Genomic DNA, 19,816 nt, shown 5'->3' on the forward strand with positions numbered 1-19,816 from the left:
ATTAAGATTACTATCATTTAGACCGATTTTATTTTAGTAACTTCTCTGTTACTTTTCTTGAAAGTTAAGTAAAGTTTATTTATAAAGCACTTTTCACAGATATGTAGTAATAATACAAACTATGAATAACTGCAATAAAATATAATAGAAAATCAATAGATAGATAGATCCAAGTTGGTGTTTAATTTTATACAAATTATGTTGTTTATTTACATTTGGAGGGCACTGGCTATATATGAATATAATGATTTATATTATTTGAAAAATGAAGCAACCTGGCACATTATTAAGCCAGGGCTTTTGTTGTGGGGGTCAGGGGCCCCATGTCAGTGGTCTGCTTGGCCCAGTTGGTGATCCAGCTTTGTATTCATCTCCCCGTGAGTTTTTGTTATGCCTATGCCCAAAAACAAATAGGAGCTTTATTGTTGTGCATGAGGCGTATATAACTAGATATACCTGCTCAGCTTTCTAGTCCACAGAAATGCTTGTGAAGTTGTGCTTTTTAATGAACTTCTCTTTAAAAGACAAACCAGCAGTAAACAGTAAACCTGGCGCTGGGAGGGACTTGTGCTTTCATTGAAGTGTTACTGAAGCCACTCTCCCCTAGTTCACAGAGCGGGGTCAGGGGCCCCCTTCAGGTCTTTGAAGGCGTCTTTCGCGGAAGATTATTAGGCTGCAGACAGTCAGTCAGACAGACATATTTACAGCATTCACACACAGCTGCGGACTAATTTTGTTTCTTGTTTTTTTCCTTCCTGCTAGCACTGCGTCTCTCTGTTTCTTTCTTTATTTCTGTTTTTTTACTGGCGTTTTGTCCTCAGTTGCGACTGGCCTGAGCCTCCCTGGCAGGCATCATCCCCCTCAGTCAGTCTGACCGCCCACAGCACGGTGGTGTCGGAGGTGGGGGGAGAAAGTGCTGCTTTGTGAATGACGGGAGCGGCAGAGCACAGAAAACAAACTTTAGCAATAATATTTCCGACGGGGAGGTGATTTTACATCCACTCGAGAAGTTTGAGCTGCCGAACCAGCGACACCTGGACGAAGAGGACCGAGAAAAATCTGTAAGTCGCGACGCTTTTTAGGACCTTGTGTGGCAATGATAGAAATCAGATTGACAGCCTTTTTTTTTCTTCTTCTTCTTTTCGACGGAAAGATGCATGCATAGCAGCCTAACCGTGACCGGAATAACTGCAGTGAGATGCGAGATAATTTGGTGAAAGAATTTAACTCCACAGGCGTTTTTCCCCTCCTCTCTCCAACCAAGAAGAGTGACTGCCGTGCAATCTAATGTAGTCTCCCTAACACACATTTAAAAAAAAATAACTAAAAGCTAATGTTAAATACTGTGAAGATTAAGCTTTAGATTGACTCAGAAATGGGATAAGTAAATAAGAAAGGCTGGGAAGGCTGATGCCTCTCTCGTATAGTTCAAAGTATATGTGGCTGTTTAGTTTCTTAATCCCATTTATTCACTTGTGTGGCATTTCATCGTTTCACGCAAAGTTTCCCTCTGCTTGCCTCTGCGTTTCGCAACAATTCATGACTCATTCAGAAGACGTGCATTCCCACTGTCACCATGAACGAAAAAAAAAAATACACTCATAGAGGACTCATTCATGATGTTATGAGGCTTCTCCTCAAGTGGTGAACAACTGTGAAATGTCACTCAGGCTTATTAATACTCCTTAACTAAGTTTATTTCACTGAGGAATGCAACTGGTGGTCTCCCCCCCTCTTTTTTTTGTCTTTGCAGAAGCTTCCGAGCTGCTTCAGTGAAGCTGTGAACCATGGCGGTCGGTCTAGCCTGCGTTGCCTGTCTCTGCCTGGTGGTGATGGTTGGAGGTGACCCCTGCCTCATCATCAGCGAGATCAATGCTGACAACCCAAGACTGGACACCACTGAGTTCGTGGAGTTGTATCACACCAGCGGACAGCGGGCCCCGCTGGACGGGTACACCCTCGTGTTCTATAATGGAAACGGAAATATAGCCTACAAGGTGCTGGACCTCAAGGGCCACAGCACGGATGACAGAGGTTTCTTCTTGGTGGGCTCGGTGGACATGCTCCCCAAACCGGCCATCCTCCTGCCGCCAAACACAGTCCAGAACGGCCCGGACGCCATTGTCCTCTACCGCACACCTGCCGCTCGCTATAATGAGAAGATGAACGTCACGGCTGTTGGGTTAGTGGATGCCGTCGTCTACATGACCCGCCGTACTGGAGGTGCAGAGTTCCTCGCGGAGATGCTCACGCCCGGGGAGCCGGCTTTCGTCGAGGATGAAATGGCGCTCGAGGGGGACGAATCAATCGAAAGGTGCCTGCTGTCTGAAGATCGGTGGGGCTTTCAGGTGTCCTCACCCTCCCCTGGTCAGCGAAACAACTGCACCCCTCCTACTGCTCCGTTGACCATCCCTTTAATTACTGAGCTGAAGCTAGGCGGAGGGCAGGTGGAAGGGCTGGTGGAGCTGACGGAGGCTCCGTCTGCAGGTTCTCTGGTACTGGTAGTGTGGGATGGGAAAACAGACCGGGTCAGTGTCAGCGTGGACGTGGATGTGGACACCTCCAGGAACGGGTTGATCTCTGTAACCATAGAGAAGAGCTACATGAAAGGTCAGTGTGTACTGATCCAGTGGCTTTTTTATTGTAGTTTAAGCTTATTGTTTGTGGGTCTAGGTTTCTTCTGCTTTTGTAGGTTTGTCATGTGCGTTGGTCATTTTTCATTCGTCTTTTCTTATGGCTTCTCAGGAGATGAGTCTGGGGCAGTGGCCATTTACAATGGAAAAGCTACAGACTTTCCTGTAGGCAGTCCACTGAGCCAGATACAGCCTCTAGATGCATTTGTGTATGCCGGACCCGGAAACAAGCCTAGTGCCAACCTCACAGAGACTCTCATACCGGGCAGGCAGCCGTACCAGCTCAGCAACAGGCAAGACTTGTTGACAGTTTAGTGTTTTTTCTCGATTTTAAGCTCAAAAGTAAAACTCTTAAAAAAAGAAAAAATATAAATATATTTGCGTGTGTGTGTGTGTGGATATTTTGACTGTCAGCAATATTCTGTGGTTATTTTTGAGCCAGTAGTTTTGTTGTGCAACATGAGGCTGAGTCACTCAATGGAGGGAAGAGGGTCAGCTTGTGACCAGTGTTCCTCTTTTCTCCACTGTGTGGTCACAGCAGAGCTGTAGTGAAAAGTAGCCTTTGACTTGTGCTGATATTTGCACTTGAATTTGAACACTGCATTTCATTAACACGTCCCTGATAAAAATATGACTGTGTTTTAGAGCTGTTTTAGCTCTGTGTGGATGTACTTAAGTGCTCTGAGCGGATGAATGTATGGTTTACGTGGGAATTCTGACCTACAATCACAGTTATCAAACTTTATGGGATTAATTAGTTCCAAATTCCAAATGACATTTTTCTAAAGCCAAAAATGTCTTAGCCTGATGGAAAAAGTGCATTTAAAATGTAAGGTTTTATTATTGGGTAGCATCAAGAGTTAAATGTGTTTGCCCATAGTTAACTATGATTGCTCTTCATATGATTTCTTTATTTTGTCAGTTTGAGGGAGGGCGGCTTCTATCTCAGTCGCTGTGGTGTGGCTACCTGGGCCAGAGACCCTGGCATCTTCTGGGAGGCTCCACAAACTCCTGGGCTGCCCAACCAGTGCCCCTGGCCAAAAATCTGCCCTCACAGCAATGGTAAGTGTTTTGAATGCTTTCCAGGCATGCATGCATGTTTTTGGATTATTCTAATGGAAAATCTTAAGTGTCGATTATACTCCATTGCAGACACACATAGCTGGAGTCCCGATGGCGATGTAGCAGTTCCTGTTATACTTCTTCAAAGTCCACTTTAGGTCTGCCACCTGTGGCGTGTGCATATTTGGTGTATTGTTGCTGGGTCTACTAATTCAAAATAAAACTATGTAAAAGAAGGTGAACAAAATCTAGAAAACACAGCTCCCATTTAAGCTGGACTAAGGAAAAATTGAAAACTGTCCTGAGACTGGTTTTGGAAATCACACATACCGCATCCTCTTAGTTAAAGAAAAGGAAGAGGAGTATCCTGGTTGTTGTCAGTACACAGTTCAAAGGCCAGCCTGTGTGATGGTATCTGGGTGCATCAGAGCACATGGCACCATTAATGCTGAGTGATACAATAGGGTAAATAAGCATTTGATCCCCTGCTGAATTTGCAAGTTTCCTCGCTTTCCAAGAAATGACCAGTTTCATTTTTTATGGTTGTTTCATTTTAATGGAGAGAAACCGAATATCAACCAAAAATCCAGAAAAAACACATTAGATAAAACTTATAAATAGATTTGCATGTTGTTGAGTGACATAAGTATTTAATCCCCTAAAACCCAGCCAGAATTCTGGCTCGTACAGATTTATTACAATCAGTCAATCAATTACAGATACTCCCGATCTAAGCTCCTTATGTGTATAAAGGACACCTGTCCACAGAATCAATTTCTTCCACCATGGGTAAGAACCAAAGGATGTCAGGGACAATACTGTCAACTTGCACAAGGCTGGAATGAGCTACAAGACCATCAGGAAGAAGCTTTGTAAGAAGAACTGTTGGTGCGATTATTCAGAAATGGATGAAATGTCCATCAGTCGCCCTCAGTCTGGAGCTCAATGCAAGATTTTGCCTCATTGGGTGATGATGACTGTTAGAAAGTTGGTGGATCATCCTAAAACAACAAGGGAGGAGCTTAGTTAGAGATCTTGAAGGCAGCTGGGACCACAGCCACCAAGAACACAAATGCAATCCATTACGCTGAAATGAATTGAAATCTTTCAGCACCTGCGAGGTTCCCCTGCTCAAGTAGGCAGATGTACAGGCCCGTGTTAAGTTTACCAGTTAACATCTATATGGTTCACTGAAGTCTTGGCAGAAAGTGCTGTGGTCAGATGAAGCCAAAATCAAGCATCAACTCCATCCGCCGTGATTGGAGGAAGATAAATGCTAAATATGACCCAAAGAGCACCACAGTCAACGCCCCACAGTTATGGTTGGGGCTGTTTTTCACAATGGACCATGTGCAATAAAATCTTAGACAATAAGCTCCTTCCCTCAATCAGAACGTGGAAGATGGGTCATGGATGGGCCTTCCAGACCCAAAATATACCACTGCAGCACCAAAGGATTGGCTAAAGAAGAAGCACATTAAGGTTAGTGACTTGGCCAGTCTTCAAGCCTCAGTCCTTTAGAAAATCTGTGGAGGGAGCTGAAACTTTGAGTTTCCGAGTGGCAACCAAAAAAACCTAAAGGATTTAGAGTTTCTCTGAAGAGGAGTGACGAACTACAGGAAATGTCTTAGCGCTGTGCTGCCAACAAGGATTTCTCCACCAAGTACTTAGTCATGCTTTGCTTGTGGATCAAGTATTTATTTCACTCAGTGACATGGAAATCTAATTTTTTTCTTTATATTTGGTTGATATTCTCTTTCTGTCCATTATGATTAAACAGGCCATAAAAATTTTAGTTCATTTCTTTGAATGAGCAAACTTACAAATTCATCATAACATGGAATAATTATTTTCCCCATCGTTTATAGCCTGCAGGTTTTAAACTGCCAAACTAAAAAGACTTATTTTCAGGTAAAGGCCTGATGCCACCAAACCACATTTTGCACATATTCCAACAACATGACTCCAGTTGCTAAACTGCGCTGATTGGAGTCCAGACCTTAGTGCGTCGTGAAACAATAACATGACAAAAGGAACGAGGTTGGATTCATGGTGTATGAAAATCCACGAGTCATAAATAGTAGAACAGACATGTGAATGTATTTATGAGAGAAGACTTTTCTGTGTAGTAAATAATGCAGCTGGCTAAAAATGCTTCATCCTGCTGCTCACCCACCAAGTTTTTGTGGTGCCTTGGTGTGTGGTATCGTGAGGATTTGCCAGTCTCTTCACGCGACGAGTCGTCACATGCACCATCCCAACACAACTGGCAGGAAGGATATCGGTTAGCAGCTTTGACTCCAACAGATGGGAGTGCAGCAAGAAGACGTATTGCCATAATAAAAAAACATCCAATGAGTGTCCGTGGGAAAATCTGTGTGAGCTGTTTGCAGGGAAAGACAGTTTTTGATTGTTGAATTCTTTGGCACGTGTAACATAAGGCACTACATGCATAGGCATGCAATCAGGGATGCTTTCAAATTGATTTTTTTTTTCTTTTTCATCTCGTCGCAGGAATTTTCCCAAGGAGACGATGAATTTGGTTATTCAGAATTTGCGTGCCGTTAGAGTTGTGACCAGACGTTGATGCAAACGTTGAAATATTATGTTGTTTAGATAAAACTGGAAATGAAAGATTTTATGTAGATCATGTGATTAGAGGGAAAGCTCAGGAGAAGCTGGAGGTTTATTATCTTGTCTTATGTCCCAAGACAATAACCTAAAGCTCGAAGTGGGATTGTTGAGCATATGTGGCTCAATCATTTCTGATTCTCATGTTTTGTCATGCCAACATGTGCCTTTGATTAGCCGTTATGCATGTTTTTGCAGCAGGGTTGATTTAAAAAAAAAAAAAAAAAAATCTATCGGTCTGTCTGTCATTTATTTAAATGTTTTAATTATTTTTTAATTATTATTTTGTTTTATTTTAATATTTTATTGTTATTTTAGTTTAGCTTTATTTGTATTTTCAGTTATTTTTTATTATTAAATATTTTTGTTAAATAAAGGTTATAAGAAAATGGAAAATTGAATGTCTGCTTCACAGGTTATACATAAAACCAAAAAAACTAAATGTCCCACTATTTATAGGAGAGAATCCTTTAATAAAAAAAGGTTACTGCTCACAAAGAAAACAATGCAAGAGTTTTGTCTGTGCAGCTGTTATGTATTTACTTAATTATGACCATGGTGATTCTTCCTCAGGCAGAGATTTGGGTTGTTTATCCTCTGTGACAGTGTGTGGGAACCGTACAACGCCCGCCACTTTGCACATGCTCTGTGTGGTGGTGGCTGCCTAACAAATGCATTGTCTAGGCATGCCTTCACAACCGTTAGGATCAGACAAATAAGAAAGAGCTTTCAAGGAGTTTGTAATTAGTGAGGTCGCAATAATGATAAAAAATCAAATCCATTTCTTTAAGGCCCCAAAATAATTTCAGTTAATCGCTGCTAAAAAAAAAGACAGAAAAGTTGCTGAAGTACTCAAATTACCAAGTGAATATGAAAGCAGTCACACTATGTATGGTGGATGATTTTTTTTTTCTTTTTTTGGGGGGGGAATAAGTGGTCAATTTGTTTCCTGTTAAGAGTTAAAGTTAGAACTGTAGCCAGTTTGATTGACAGGCATCCAATCATGGCCATGTGGCCATGTGACCTCACCTCATGAGTCACTGAACTGATCATCTCTATTGTGCTGTTGCTGCCTTTTATAGCGTTTTTATGTACTTGCCTGTCAAATATTACGGCTCGCTGTGCGGTACATCCACATGGAACGTGCTAGCATTAGCTAATAACTTAGCAGTGCGTGTCCTCATCCAAATATGGTCAATTCTGGCTTAAAAACAAACAACAAAAAGCCCTGTCATGGTGGCAACAAAACATTGAGGCTTAAAAATCCAAATTTCAGAAACTAGTAGGTAATGTCATGAAGACTGGGTCCATGAGCTGTAAATGTAGTGCATGAATATTTTTCCACAATAACATATCACTAAACTGTAAACCACAACAAATCAGAAAGTGACACATCCAAGAAGTTTAATTAGATGTACACACGTAATCAGACTTTGCAGGAAAGTCATGACGGTTATAATGATCAGCAACCTTGTGCTTTTTCCATTGTTGGCTGTCATTGGTCAGAGTTCAGTGAGGTGTTTGTATTTCTGCATTGTGAACTTCCAACCTTCTCAGTGAAGGTCTTTAAGTTGGTTTTAGGGTAAATTAGGTGTTTACATATGATGATTAATAAGGCAATGAAGATATGAGTTGGTTTTATGGGATATGGCTGTTTATTCTATAGTGGTGGAGCTGATGGATGGAGGGTTTTGTAGCCCCGAGCAGTGTTCTCATTGAGCACCCAGATGGCCATTGGGAAGAAGCTTCTCTTGAGCCTATCCATGTGCATCTCCGGGCTAAAGTAGAGCTTTCCTAAAACAGGCAGCTATCCCGGTGTTTGGGGAAATATGGTCCTCATTAATAAATGATACTCTGTCAGTCTTATTAAGCATGTAGTGCTACAAAAATTCATGTTTTGGTACTTCATTGCAGAAGTCACAGTTTGGGACAAATGCAGATATTTTCACTTTCAGTGTTCTGCTGCGTCCCTAAATGATAACCCACTGCATAAATATTGCATGCGACACACAAACACACACACACACACACACGATCAGCTAATATACTTGTTTTTAAGTTTACATACAAACGTGTTAAACCCAAAGCTTGTCTCTCCTCTACATCACATCAGAATCATCTTTCGCTGCTCATGTAAAAAATATCAATAGAATCTCTCATCTCAAAACAATCAAATGTTTTCAGACTGCACAACCTATTTTATCATGTTGGAAACCATTTGTGTGTATTATGTAACACTGGCTGTCATTTAGGTATTAATAGATTGTAGGTGTAGAAAATAGTGACTATGAATCTTGCGACTGATATATAATAGTCATTAAAAAAGAAATGTTTGTGTTTTGAATAGAATTTTTATAATTCAGTATCCTAATACAGTGGGGCAAAAAAGTATTTAGTCAGCCACCGATTGTGCAAGTTCCCCCCACTTAAAATGATGACAGAGGTCAGTAATTTGCACCAGAGGTACACTTCAACTGTGAGAGACAGAATGTGAAAAAAAAAATCCATGAATTCACATGGTAGGATTTGTAAAGAATTTATTCGTAAATTAGGGTGGAAAATAAGTATTTGGTCACCTCAAACAAGGAAAATCTCTGGCTCTCACAGACCTGTAACGTCTTCTGTAAGAAGCTTTTCTGTCCCCCACTCGTTACCTGTATGAATGGCACCTGTTTGAACTCATCATCTGTATAAAAGACACCTGTCCACAGCCTCAAACAGTCAGACTCCAAACTCCGCCATGGCCAAGACCAAAGAGCTTTCGAAGGACACCAGGAAAAGTATTGTAGACCTGCACCAGACTGGGAAGAGTGAATCTACAATAGGCAAGCAGCTTGGTGTGAAAAAATCAACTGTGGGAGCAATCATCAGAAAATGGAAGACATACAAGACCACTGATAATCTCCCTCGATCTGGGGCTCCACGCAAGATCTCATCCCGTGGGGTCAAAATGATCATGAGAACGGTGAGCAAAGATCCCAGAACCACACGGGGGGACCTGGTGAATGACCTGCAGAGAGCTGGGACCAAAGTAACAAAGGTCACCATCAGTAACACACTACAACGGCAGGGAATCAAATCCCGCAGTGCCAGACGTGTTCCGCTGCTGAAGCCAGTGCATGTCCAGGCCCGTCTGAAGTTTGCCAGAGAGCACATGGATGATACAGCAGAGGATTGGGAGAATGTCATGTGGTCAGATGAAACCAAAGTAGAACTTTTTGGTATAAACTCAACTCGTCGTGTTTGGAGGAAGAAGAATACTGAGTTGCATCCCAAGAACACCATACCTACTGTGAAGCATGGGGGTGGAAACATCATGCTATGGGGCTGTTTTTCTGCCAAGGGGACAGGACGACTGATCCGTGTTAAGGACAGAATGAATGGGGCCATGTATCGTGAGATTTTGAGCCAAAACCTCCTTCCATCAGTGAGAACTTTGAAGATGAAACGAGGCTGGGTCTTCCAACATGACAATGATCCAAAACACACCGCCCGGGCAACAAAGGAGTGGCTCCGTAAGAAGCATTTGAAAGTCCTGGAGTGGCCTAGCCAGTCTCCAGACCTCAACCCCATAGAAAATCTGTGGCGGGAGTTGAAAGTCCGTGTTGCTCGGCGACAGCCCCAAAACATCACTGCTCTCGAGAAGATCTGCATGGAGGAATGGGCCAAAATACCAGCTACTGTGTGTGCAAACCTGGTAAAGACCTATAGTAAACGTTTGACCTCTGTAATTGCCAACAAAGGTTATGTTACAAAGTATTGAGTTGTATTTTTGTTATTGACCAAATACTTATTTTCCACCCTGATTTACAAATAAATTCTTTACAAATCCTACCATGTGGATTCATGGATTTTTTTTTTCCACATTCTGTCTCTCACAGTTCCGTAGTATTTTCCTTCTGAAGCAGCTATGTGATCAGTTTATGTTTCCATTAAGGTTGTTCAGCCCTATGACAAATCAAACCATCTTGAATATGATGACAAACGTGATCATGAGATCACTAGTAGTAGAGGTGACATCATACTTTTATCACGGTGTTATGTTTCATGATTGCGCTGTATGTGGGAGTTTAAGAGGGGACGTCGTCAGCTGTAGGAAAACATCACCTTGTTGCTGAGCTGCAGTGGCCTAATAAATCCCTAATAAATTCCTCCTTTTATGCTCCAGTGGTTCCAGGAGGCACAGACTCGCCGCCTCACCTCCCACCCTGGGGCAACACTGACTTCCTGATCAACGAGCTGAACACTGATACACCCGGCGCAGCTGAGGACGGGGAGTACATCGAGCTGTGGCACCCATCAGGCCGCCGAGTCTCCTTGCAGGACATCTGGATACTGCTCTTCAGTGCGCACAATAACAAACCGTACAGGGAGATCAGCCTGAGCGGACACTTCACCACCTCCAAAGGGTATTTTCTGCTGGGCAGCGACAGGTTGGTGCCAGCCCCATCGTTGCGCCTGCCTCCCAACACCATCCAGAACGGACCAGATGCTGTGGCGCTCTATCGCAGCCCCTTCGGCCCACCGTCGGCCGCGCAGAGGGGAATTCCTACTAAAGGCCTGCTGGATGCTGTGGTTTATCGACAGAGAGGGTCAGACAGGGAGGCACAGGAGCTGAGTAAAGCTCTGACTCCAGGACAGCTGCCACTGCTGGAGGACCCGGAGGTTCTGCCTGGTGATGAGGCCCTTAGCCGTTGTAGAGGCCTTTACCCCTATGACCTGTCTGCTTTTTCAGTGAGCACTAAGTCAGGATTGGGTGGTTTATTATCTTTTCTGTTTTGTCACAGACATTTTTGAAGTTAATATAGGTCTGCATCTTGTGTCATCCCGTGTAGGTGGCTCCACCAACCCCTCTGAGGGAAAACAGCTGCCCTCGCCCTCCTCCTGCCCCTGACGGTGTGGTTATCAGTGAGGTGGCTAGCAACCACTGGACCAATCACAGCCAGCAGCGGGCCTTTGTGGAGCTTCACGGGCCACCTATGACAGACCTGCAGGGCCTGGTGCTCTCTGTGTTTGACCAGGAGCGTAGTGGGACCGTCATTGCCCTTCCCTTGACCGGATCTATTAACCGGGACGGATTTTACATCATTGGAAATGTCACCGGTGCAGGTGAGAGCAATTGAAGATTTTCTTTCTTAAAACCAACCAAATCTATTTGCCTCTTTGACTCGCCTCACTTTTTTTTTTTGTCTGTAACCGGTTCACCTTCTCTCTCTGCATAGATCAGACCTTCCCAGAGGGCTCCACGATTCCCGGGCGAGGAGCTGTAGTCCTGTGCTACGACCTATTCAGCATCTGCAGAGCTGGAACTGCTCTGACCAACTCCAGCCTCAGAGATGTGCTTGTGTTCAGTGAGAACCGGCAACTGCTGTCCTCTCTGTCCACCACCAGGGGGAGACAAGTAATCCCAGCTCTCAGGTACACACATGACTCAACACATGAATCACACACTTTATAATTAATGATGGCGCTCAAAACCACAGCTTTGTAGAGATATTTCAAGACTTTGTCATTAAGACAAAAGATGTCCTTATTCACAGGAAAAAAAGATCCAAAGAACATAAAACAACACATTTAAACACAGAAAGTAACCATTTATTTAGCCTTTTCATACGTTTTAAGTAGGCATAGCTGCCTCCATTACTTACTATACAAATATAACTCAGTGAAATATAACCATAGAAACCTGTAGCAAAAATGTTTCCTAATCACAGCAAATGCCATATTTGATTAATCAAAGTCTGTCAGACTTGTCTATGATTTGATCAGAAAAACACATTTCAAACATGCGTCACTTCAGGTAATTGGAGCTGTGAAAATAGAAAGTGAAAGTAGAAACCCAATTTTCTCCAGGTGGTGGTAAAAGGTTCAATCAGGAACAAACAGCTGGAGGCGTGTGTGTGCGTGTGTGCGTGTGTGCGTGTGTGTGTGTGTGTGTGTGTGTGTGTGCGTGTGTGCGTGTGTGTTTGTGCTGAACTGTGAAGTTCGGCTCATATTCTATCAGCACAAATTTGGAGAACAAGAGGAATGACTGCCAAATGCAATCAGACATTTGAGACTATACTGTCTGTGTTTAAAGGCTACACCATTCGACCATACAGCAAAGTAATAGTTGTTTTTATTAAGAATTTTTTTTTTTACACTTTCTGGAAAAGATTGGCCTGATGGACAAGTGCAGAGATCAACAGAGGTCAGGGTCCAAGAGGCCTAGCAGAGTGTCTCTGAGACAAGAAGATTGATGAAAAGATTGATAAGCGTCTGAAGTAATGCACACAGTGCAAGTCTTGAGCCACCCCACATATCTAAATATAATTTTTTTCCAAGTGCACTTGAGCAGTGGCTCTCCAGGCTTTCCGAATGTTTTCCAAAGTTTTTCTTTGCTTGGCTGCTTTTTCACTCACTTTCAGCCAAGTCAATAAAACTGACTATTTTCTAAGAAACTGTTTTTTGTTTAGCTATTTAACACTGACTGAGTCAGACAAGCATTTAAAAATGTACCTAATTGCACCTTTGGCATTTTGAGGAATGTTTGTTCAAATTACTGTCAGTATGTGTACCATTCAAAATCACTGTACTCAAACATGCGCTGTTTGTGCAGGTCAGTGGAAGATGGTCCCGTCACACTTAGCCGGTGTTCATGCTGTGAGGTGAGGAGCCCCTCATCCTGGACCACCTCGTCTGCCACACCTCACAGCACCAACCTCTGTCCTAGCTCCACCTTCTCAAGTCAGATTGATCTTTGCCTCGGACCGCTGTCCACTGACTGGCAAGAGCAGGTGGGAGGTAAGGCATCTTAAAATGAACGTTTATAAAAGTAAAAAAAAAAAAAAGTGTTACGGGATATGGAAGCTTACATGAAGTGCCTTATACCTGCATTCTTTCTGACTGCCAGCAGAAGGCAACTCCTGTGTTTGCAAAAAGAAGTCAAAATTTATGAAGAAATGGAAAAACAGTCTGATTTCTCATTTTTGACATAATCAGACATTATTTTCGTGGTAAATTTTATGTTAGTTTGTGCTCATTTTTAGCTTCATTGAACACAATTTAATGCCCATTTTATTTTGTTTGTCAGATTCATCCCTTGCTCGTGGCGTCCGGCTTAAAAATAAATAAATAAATTAATAAAATCAAGATGGTCTCATTATAACGCAGTAACTAAGAGCTCACACTCTGTTTTTCACAGACTGCAGTGGTCTTATCCAGGGGAAGGGGGTCTCTGAGGTGGCAGACTACTTAGAGCAGCGATGTCATTGTGGCATTTCTGCTCTGTATCTCCAAGGTGAGCCACTTTTCCACAAAACCAACCACATTAGGCTCATATTCAATGAAAGACTACAGTAGCTCATCCCTGGTCTTTGAAACAGCTCTAGAAACTTATAGTTGGAGAATGAAATCATTAGGAGATAGGCGGGCTCAGGTGTGGCTTGTTTCCTTTCATCATCATGCCCTATGTCCCTCATAAACACTGAAAAACTGCCACAAATGCTGCTGTTCAATATAAGCTCCAACCTCCCAGGTTTACAGAGTCTATATGTATACAAAAAAATGCACAACCTGAGCAATTTTTTGTAGAAGGTGAAAAATTTGTCTGTCTGTTCTTGTTTAAGGGGCAAACTTTTCTTGTGTGTCTGGCTGGCTGCGAGTTTGGGGGAGCATTCAGGCTCTGTCGGCCCATCAGAGGGCCCTGATCATCCAGACATCGCATATGAACCTGTCGTCCACCCAGGGAGATGTCTGCTCCTCCCCCACTACCGGTCGTTACACAAGCACATGTAAGAATGACCTTGTAGCAGTTCAGCATCATTGTTTCAAAAAGATTAGCTACAGCAATCAGTCAGGACCCTGTAGTCTGCAGTGAAGTGCCCAATTTAGCAGGAAATCAGCAGGAAATCTGCATCATAACCCACCTAGTTGCCTGACGTCCGCCTCCCGAGAAATGGAACTGGCTGGCTGGCACATACCACATGGTAATTAGCATGTAATGCAGCACACATAAGCATAAACGTCATTGACTACTCTAGTAGGCTATGTAAGAAATACGAAGCCTTAATCAGGCATAAGTCTAAACTTCTAAATTTGGTTCTTTGGATCCCAAATTTCACTGCATGAAATCAAAGAAATTTCTTGTGTCTCCACTTGTTTTAAAAGGTAATCGTGGCCTGTCTGATTTTGGCACACAGGAATTTGTTGTAGCCTTTTGACCTCTGGTTCAAAAGGCTCATGTAAGACAGAATTTGCCTCTTTGAAAACAAAAATAAAGCAAGTGTAAATCTGTCAAATGTAAAATAGTGGAAAATGTAAAATCTGGAGAGCAACCAGCCTGCCACAAAGTCTGAAAGTACTTAAAGTAATCATTATGATCCTAAGTGTTAACTGCCATCATGATACTATGTTTAATTACATACAGTTCATTTTTAAAGTACTGTGCTGCCACACTTTACATCCTGGCTTTTATTGTGAACCAGTCGCAGGAAATGTGACAGCTGGTGATTGCTCATCAGAAAGTTATCTAAAAAAAAGTGGAAATGGTCATTTTTAGATTAGAAATGCTGCAGCAGGCTGATTACCTTTATCTTTACTATGTCTTGCTCTCTGCGGGAAATTATTAGATCATATAATTAGATCATTGTGTTTCATGCATGATTTATAAAGGTGAAAGGTGAAGGACCTCCCTAATTAGAATGAAATCTGACCTGCTCTTACCCTTAGTAACAAAAAGGAAACGAGAAAGTAACTTCTTATTATGTTATGTTTATATTAATAATAAGTTCTTCTGTTAGTTTAAATGTTGGAACATTATGCATATTTTTTTTATAGTAGGTGCACACTTTACAGTGGTTTAAACTAGAGTATTTTAAAAAGTTCAACATAAGAAGTGAAAGACCCTGGTTTAGATTCAACACAGCAACATTTAAGCCCAAAAATGTAATTATCAATCAAGTAAAGGGTCTTGTGCCTGTGAATTTTGGCAGGGTAAGGAACGATTTATAAAGAACTGATCCCACATACAAATACAAATACATGACTAATAGTACAAAGTGAAAATAGACTGAGGAGAAAATAATTTGCTGTTAATTAAAAACTCTCCACAAGAGACAGTTGGAGTTTCTGTTTCGCTGCCGTATGAAGTATTTCTCGGCTCAGTGTTGCTTGGACTCCTTCTGCTTTGTATTGTGTTCTGTGACCCAGAAAGCTGTGTTTTGCAAAAAGAGATGAGGTTTCTATGCATCAAAATATCTAAATAAAACAAATTCTGTTGCACTTTTAAATTTCCTTCCTAATGTTTAAATTGCTGTTATTCTTCGCTTACGTTTTCAGAAATTGTATGTTATAGCCTTTTAGGTCTGGCCGAAACACAGCAGGACCATAACTTCCACCTTCCCAAGGTTCCAAACAGCCACAGAAACAACTTGTTAGAAATGTTCAAATATTTTGTTTGCTTTAGAGATTTATAGAAGTGTAGGAGTTGGAATGAGAATCGGGGCTAGCAGTGGGCAAAACAAATGAATCTGTAAAGTATTATCAGCTAACCAAAGAGCACCAAACAAATCGAACAAATTGCCTCCTTATCTAACATAAGCATGAGAAAACCTTGTCATAGCAAATAGCAGCTCACCCCCTCAAACACCTTCAGACTGGCAAGAGCTGCAGGTGGACACAGGTGTGGCTGGTTGGAACGTGGGAAAGGCGAATGAACCACCTGTCCAGGGCGATGGCTGCGTTGGCTTTTTGCTGCGTGTAGGAGGTTGAATGTTACAACACCAATCACGACCAGGACAGTGTAACTTACCTTTGCTCTTCTTTTTAGCATCTGCCCTGGGGTTACAGATAGGGCTGATAGTAGCTGTGATCCTGGTGCTGGGACTAGGAGCTGCTCTGGTCACGTATTTCTACAGGAGGAGGTAAGATCTCCTGCATCATCTCCCCCTTTCACACTACATATGAATGTAGACATTTTTAAATATCTTATCACAATATGGCAAAAGCCTTTTATGGATGTATTTGCTATATAAATCTTTTCAGAAATTTGTGTAATCGTTTGATTTGTAGTGATTCCTGTGATTTAAAATATGTGTGTCAGAGTTCACTACACCACAATGGGCACTGCTCATTTAGCCAAGACCACGTGTCCAAGTTATAATCCAGCCTTGAGCTCTGACTTTTGGGTGTACGCTTCCAGCTGTGAAAGATTGAGTAAATAACAGTTGTAGTCAGAAGTTTACATGTACTGACTGGTTTTGGAACAGATAAAGCAGGCTAACATTAAGCTGCTGGAACGGCCTTCCCAAAGTCCTGACCTCAAACCTGTTGAAAGTCTGTGGACTACTCTTACAAGCCGGGTCTGTGCCAGGAAACCAACCAACCAATTTAAATGAACTTTGACCACACTTCTTGGCAGAATTGGTAAATATCCAGCCAGAATTATAAGAGAGGCATCTGGCCGAAGTGCTAAGAGACATTTAACAAAATATTAGTTGGTGTCTGTGTTTATCTTTGAGCCTCTATGTATTAGAGGCGGATTAGAGAAAATCCAAAATAAATTCAAACTTGTGCTTCCACTTCTTGTTTATTAAAGTAATTAAACACAACCACTGCACCATGGAGAAAGAGCAATTTAAAGAAATCATTAAAGCCCCAAATTACCATGAAGTTCCTGCTCATCTGAGTGTCTGTAAACGTCTTCTGTAACTATTTATAAAAACTGACCTTCTTCCTGTCAGCACTACTTGTGAAGTTCCATGACTGCTGTAGGACTCCTACTGATTAGATTACATTGAACTCTTTTTAGCCACTTGCATGCATGTGTTTCAATTTAGTTGCAGACCTCAAACTTGCACAGAGTTTGCACAACGTTGCCTGATGAGCTGACCTGAGTTTCATTTTGAGGATTACAGTTCGTAATGAGAACTACAAGTCAGACACCAGATAGCAGTGTCTAAGCCAGGAGCATGCTTTGTTTTTTGTTTTTTGGTGTGTGTGTGTCTCTGTAATAATATCGATCAGGATACAGTTCCTTTGAGTTATGGTACCTGACATATCCTCATCTTTTTTGTGAAACCTTCATTCAGTCACTTCCCACCCTGCTTACCAGAACTGGGTTCCCGCATGGAGGAAGATGAACTGATTATTCAGGATGAATAACTACCACAGGGAGGAAGTAAAACTCACAGGACTATATAAAGACCAGTGATTTAAAAAAAAAAAATGTCAGGAAATGACTTCACAGAAATCCATTACTCTGCGACTTTCTCCTCTAAATGAAATTCACGAGCTAAGGGGTCACCGTTGGGACTAGCAGGAGTGCTGGAGTCCTAGAACTTTCTGATCACACATTTTTATGCATTATTAGAGGTATATTAAGTGTATCAAAGAGTGAAACAACACAAGAGCAGATTTAAGGTTCAAACATCCACATTTTCAGGTTTATGGATTGCAGAATTTAGGTGAAAACCCTTCAGTATGTCTTATATTTCTTCAGCTACATCTAAAAGACACTTTTTGTCAGCTGTTTAAAAAATAAAAGTTTTACATTTTGTAACGCTGCTGTGTGCTTTCCCAGGCGTCCTCTGGACTATTACACCATGGAGCTGAGTGAGCACGGGGAGGGACTGTCTGATCTATAATCCAGGCTTTGGGCCAGCGGCTTTTTGCATGTGGTAGTGGCCACGTGCAGGGGAGGACTTCAGCAGAGAGAGAGAGCTACTGTGGGTAATCAAAGGGTTAATTTGACCTGTGGGTAACTAAATGTGCGGCTGTTGTGAAACAAACGCCACAAAGTGTCCTTCTGTCAAAATGACTTGTAATTGTTAACTATGTGGTTGCATCCAGTGTGTGCATGACGTGACATTTTATAGCTTCAGTGACATGAAATTAGGCAACCAGTGTGCTGCGTTTTAAAAGTCATAACATTCTTCTTCTTCTTCTTCTTTTTCCTAAGAATCGATGTGCAACCTTTGCCTGTGAACAGTGCTGGTTTCTACTTTTAAAAGAAAGGAAGATATAAGAAAGGGATTTATTTTTAAGTACTTGAGTCCTAAATTGTTTTTCTTTTGCTATGAATGAAGCTTTTAAATTAAGACATTTAAAACAACAATGCTTCTGATTTCTGCAGGAATGCCTGCTGGCACTAAAGTGTTTTTAACACCAGGCTGTATAACAAGATTACATTCTGTTCATGTCTTATGTTTTTGACTTCCTGCCTTGTTTTTCTGCTCTATATTTTGATAGATGACTTTGAACTGTAGTCAAAGGGCCTGATTGCCCTTTAAATGTGAATGTCTCTAACCTGTAATGAGTGTCTGTAACCACTTTTGTACTCTTGGTCAAAGAAAACTGTTTACAGTGTCTCGTTTTTGAAAATTAGAAGAAGGGATTGTGCGAGACGTATGAAGTAATTCCTTAAATGGGGAGAATTTGTTTATAAGAGATGAAATATTGCTTATTCTGTGTTTCGCTTGTGTTCTTAGTGGCTCGGAAACCGCTCTTGTGCCTTTGCCCGGTGTTTCGTTTGATCAGTTGTTTCTCCACTTAATAGAGGGGACAGCACAAGTTAGAGATACGTGTCAGTACTACAAATATGACGTTGATATTCTCAGGGGGGGAAGACATTCTTAGCAGTCTGAAATGATAAGTTATTGCAGGGATGCAGAGAGAATTTTATCAGTTGAGTTAGTTTGAGTTCACTTTTAATAGATTATAAATATCAGACCTAAAATAGTCAAAATTGCCAAGATAATGTGCCCTGAATGAGCATGTGTATGCTGTTTTTGATAGCGTTGAAGTGCTGTTTGCCTCTTTGTGTTGCTTTTCTCATCAATGAAATGACCCCACCCCCACCTCCCTGTACCTTTCTCGTCAACTCTAATCTCACAGTAACATTTCTTAATACAACCATGTAAAGCTACATCAGTCCTGTCAAATAGGATTTCAGTCAGGGCCACTATAGTTAAAAGAAAACCTTTTTTTTTTTACGTAGCTCTAGATAAGCTTGTAAATAAGTGGAAAGCCAGAGCTGGGGAGAGCAGCAGCAAGATCTGCGTCAGAAACAGCATGAAGAAGGAGGAGCTGTGGGTGGAGGTTTGCACATGCAACGGCAAGTGTATGAAGGCTAAAGCAGCTTGAGTAGCGTGGCCTAAGTGAGGCTGGATGCACAGAACGGTATCAGCTGTGCCATCAGCTGATGTGACGTGGGCTCGCACTGAGATCAGATGTGAGGCCGAGCTAGACTTCGTGGGCTACTGTGCTTGATTTATTTTAGAGATGCGCTGCTGCTTTCGTGCAACTTCTTTTCTTTTACATCAATTTAGCCAAGTCAAGGCAATTTAAGGTTTTTTGTTTGTTTTTGTTTTTTTTAAGCGTTCGCAGTGATTTAGTGGTGTGGCTTTCCACCTTTTAATGCCCGTTAAATGTCTTTTCTGGTATATTTTAGGTTTTTGTGAAACGCAGTGCATGTTGATAGGTTAGAAAATGAAAAGACAGGATGAAGAAGC

At 41.8% G+C, this 19,816-nt stretch overlaps 1 protein-coding gene across 1 annotated transcript; it reads left to right on the plus strand.

The window, feature by feature from the left end:
• The first annotated feature begins 539 nt into the window (after positions 1 to 539).
• LOC113028484 (uncharacterized) lies at positions 540 to 18,707 on the plus strand. Its single transcript, XM_026178794.1, has 12 exons — positions 540 to 1,061; positions 1,754 to 2,610; positions 2,746 to 2,926; positions 3,556 to 3,695; positions 10,495 to 11,060; positions 11,162 to 11,435; positions 11,549 to 11,744; positions 12,925 to 13,109; positions 13,510 to 13,605; positions 13,934 to 14,098; positions 16,135 to 16,228; positions 17,887 to 18,707. Exons 2-12 carry the CDS (start codon positions 1,788 to 1,790, stop codon positions 17,948 to 17,950), a joined length of 2,784 nt encoding a protein of 927 aa, XP_026034579.1. The 5' UTR covers positions 540 to 1,061; positions 1,754 to 1,787; the 3' UTR covers positions 17,951 to 18,707.
• Positions 18,708 to 19,816: the final 1,109 nt, after the last annotated feature.

The sequence above is a fragment of the Astatotilapia calliptera genome, chromosome 8 (genome assembly GCF_900246225.1).
Source record: "Astatotilapia calliptera chromosome 8, fAstCal1.2, whole genome shotgun sequence".
In the NCBI taxonomy this organism is placed as follows: domain Eukaryota; kingdom Metazoa; phylum Chordata; class Actinopteri; order Cichliformes; family Cichlidae; genus Astatotilapia; species Astatotilapia calliptera.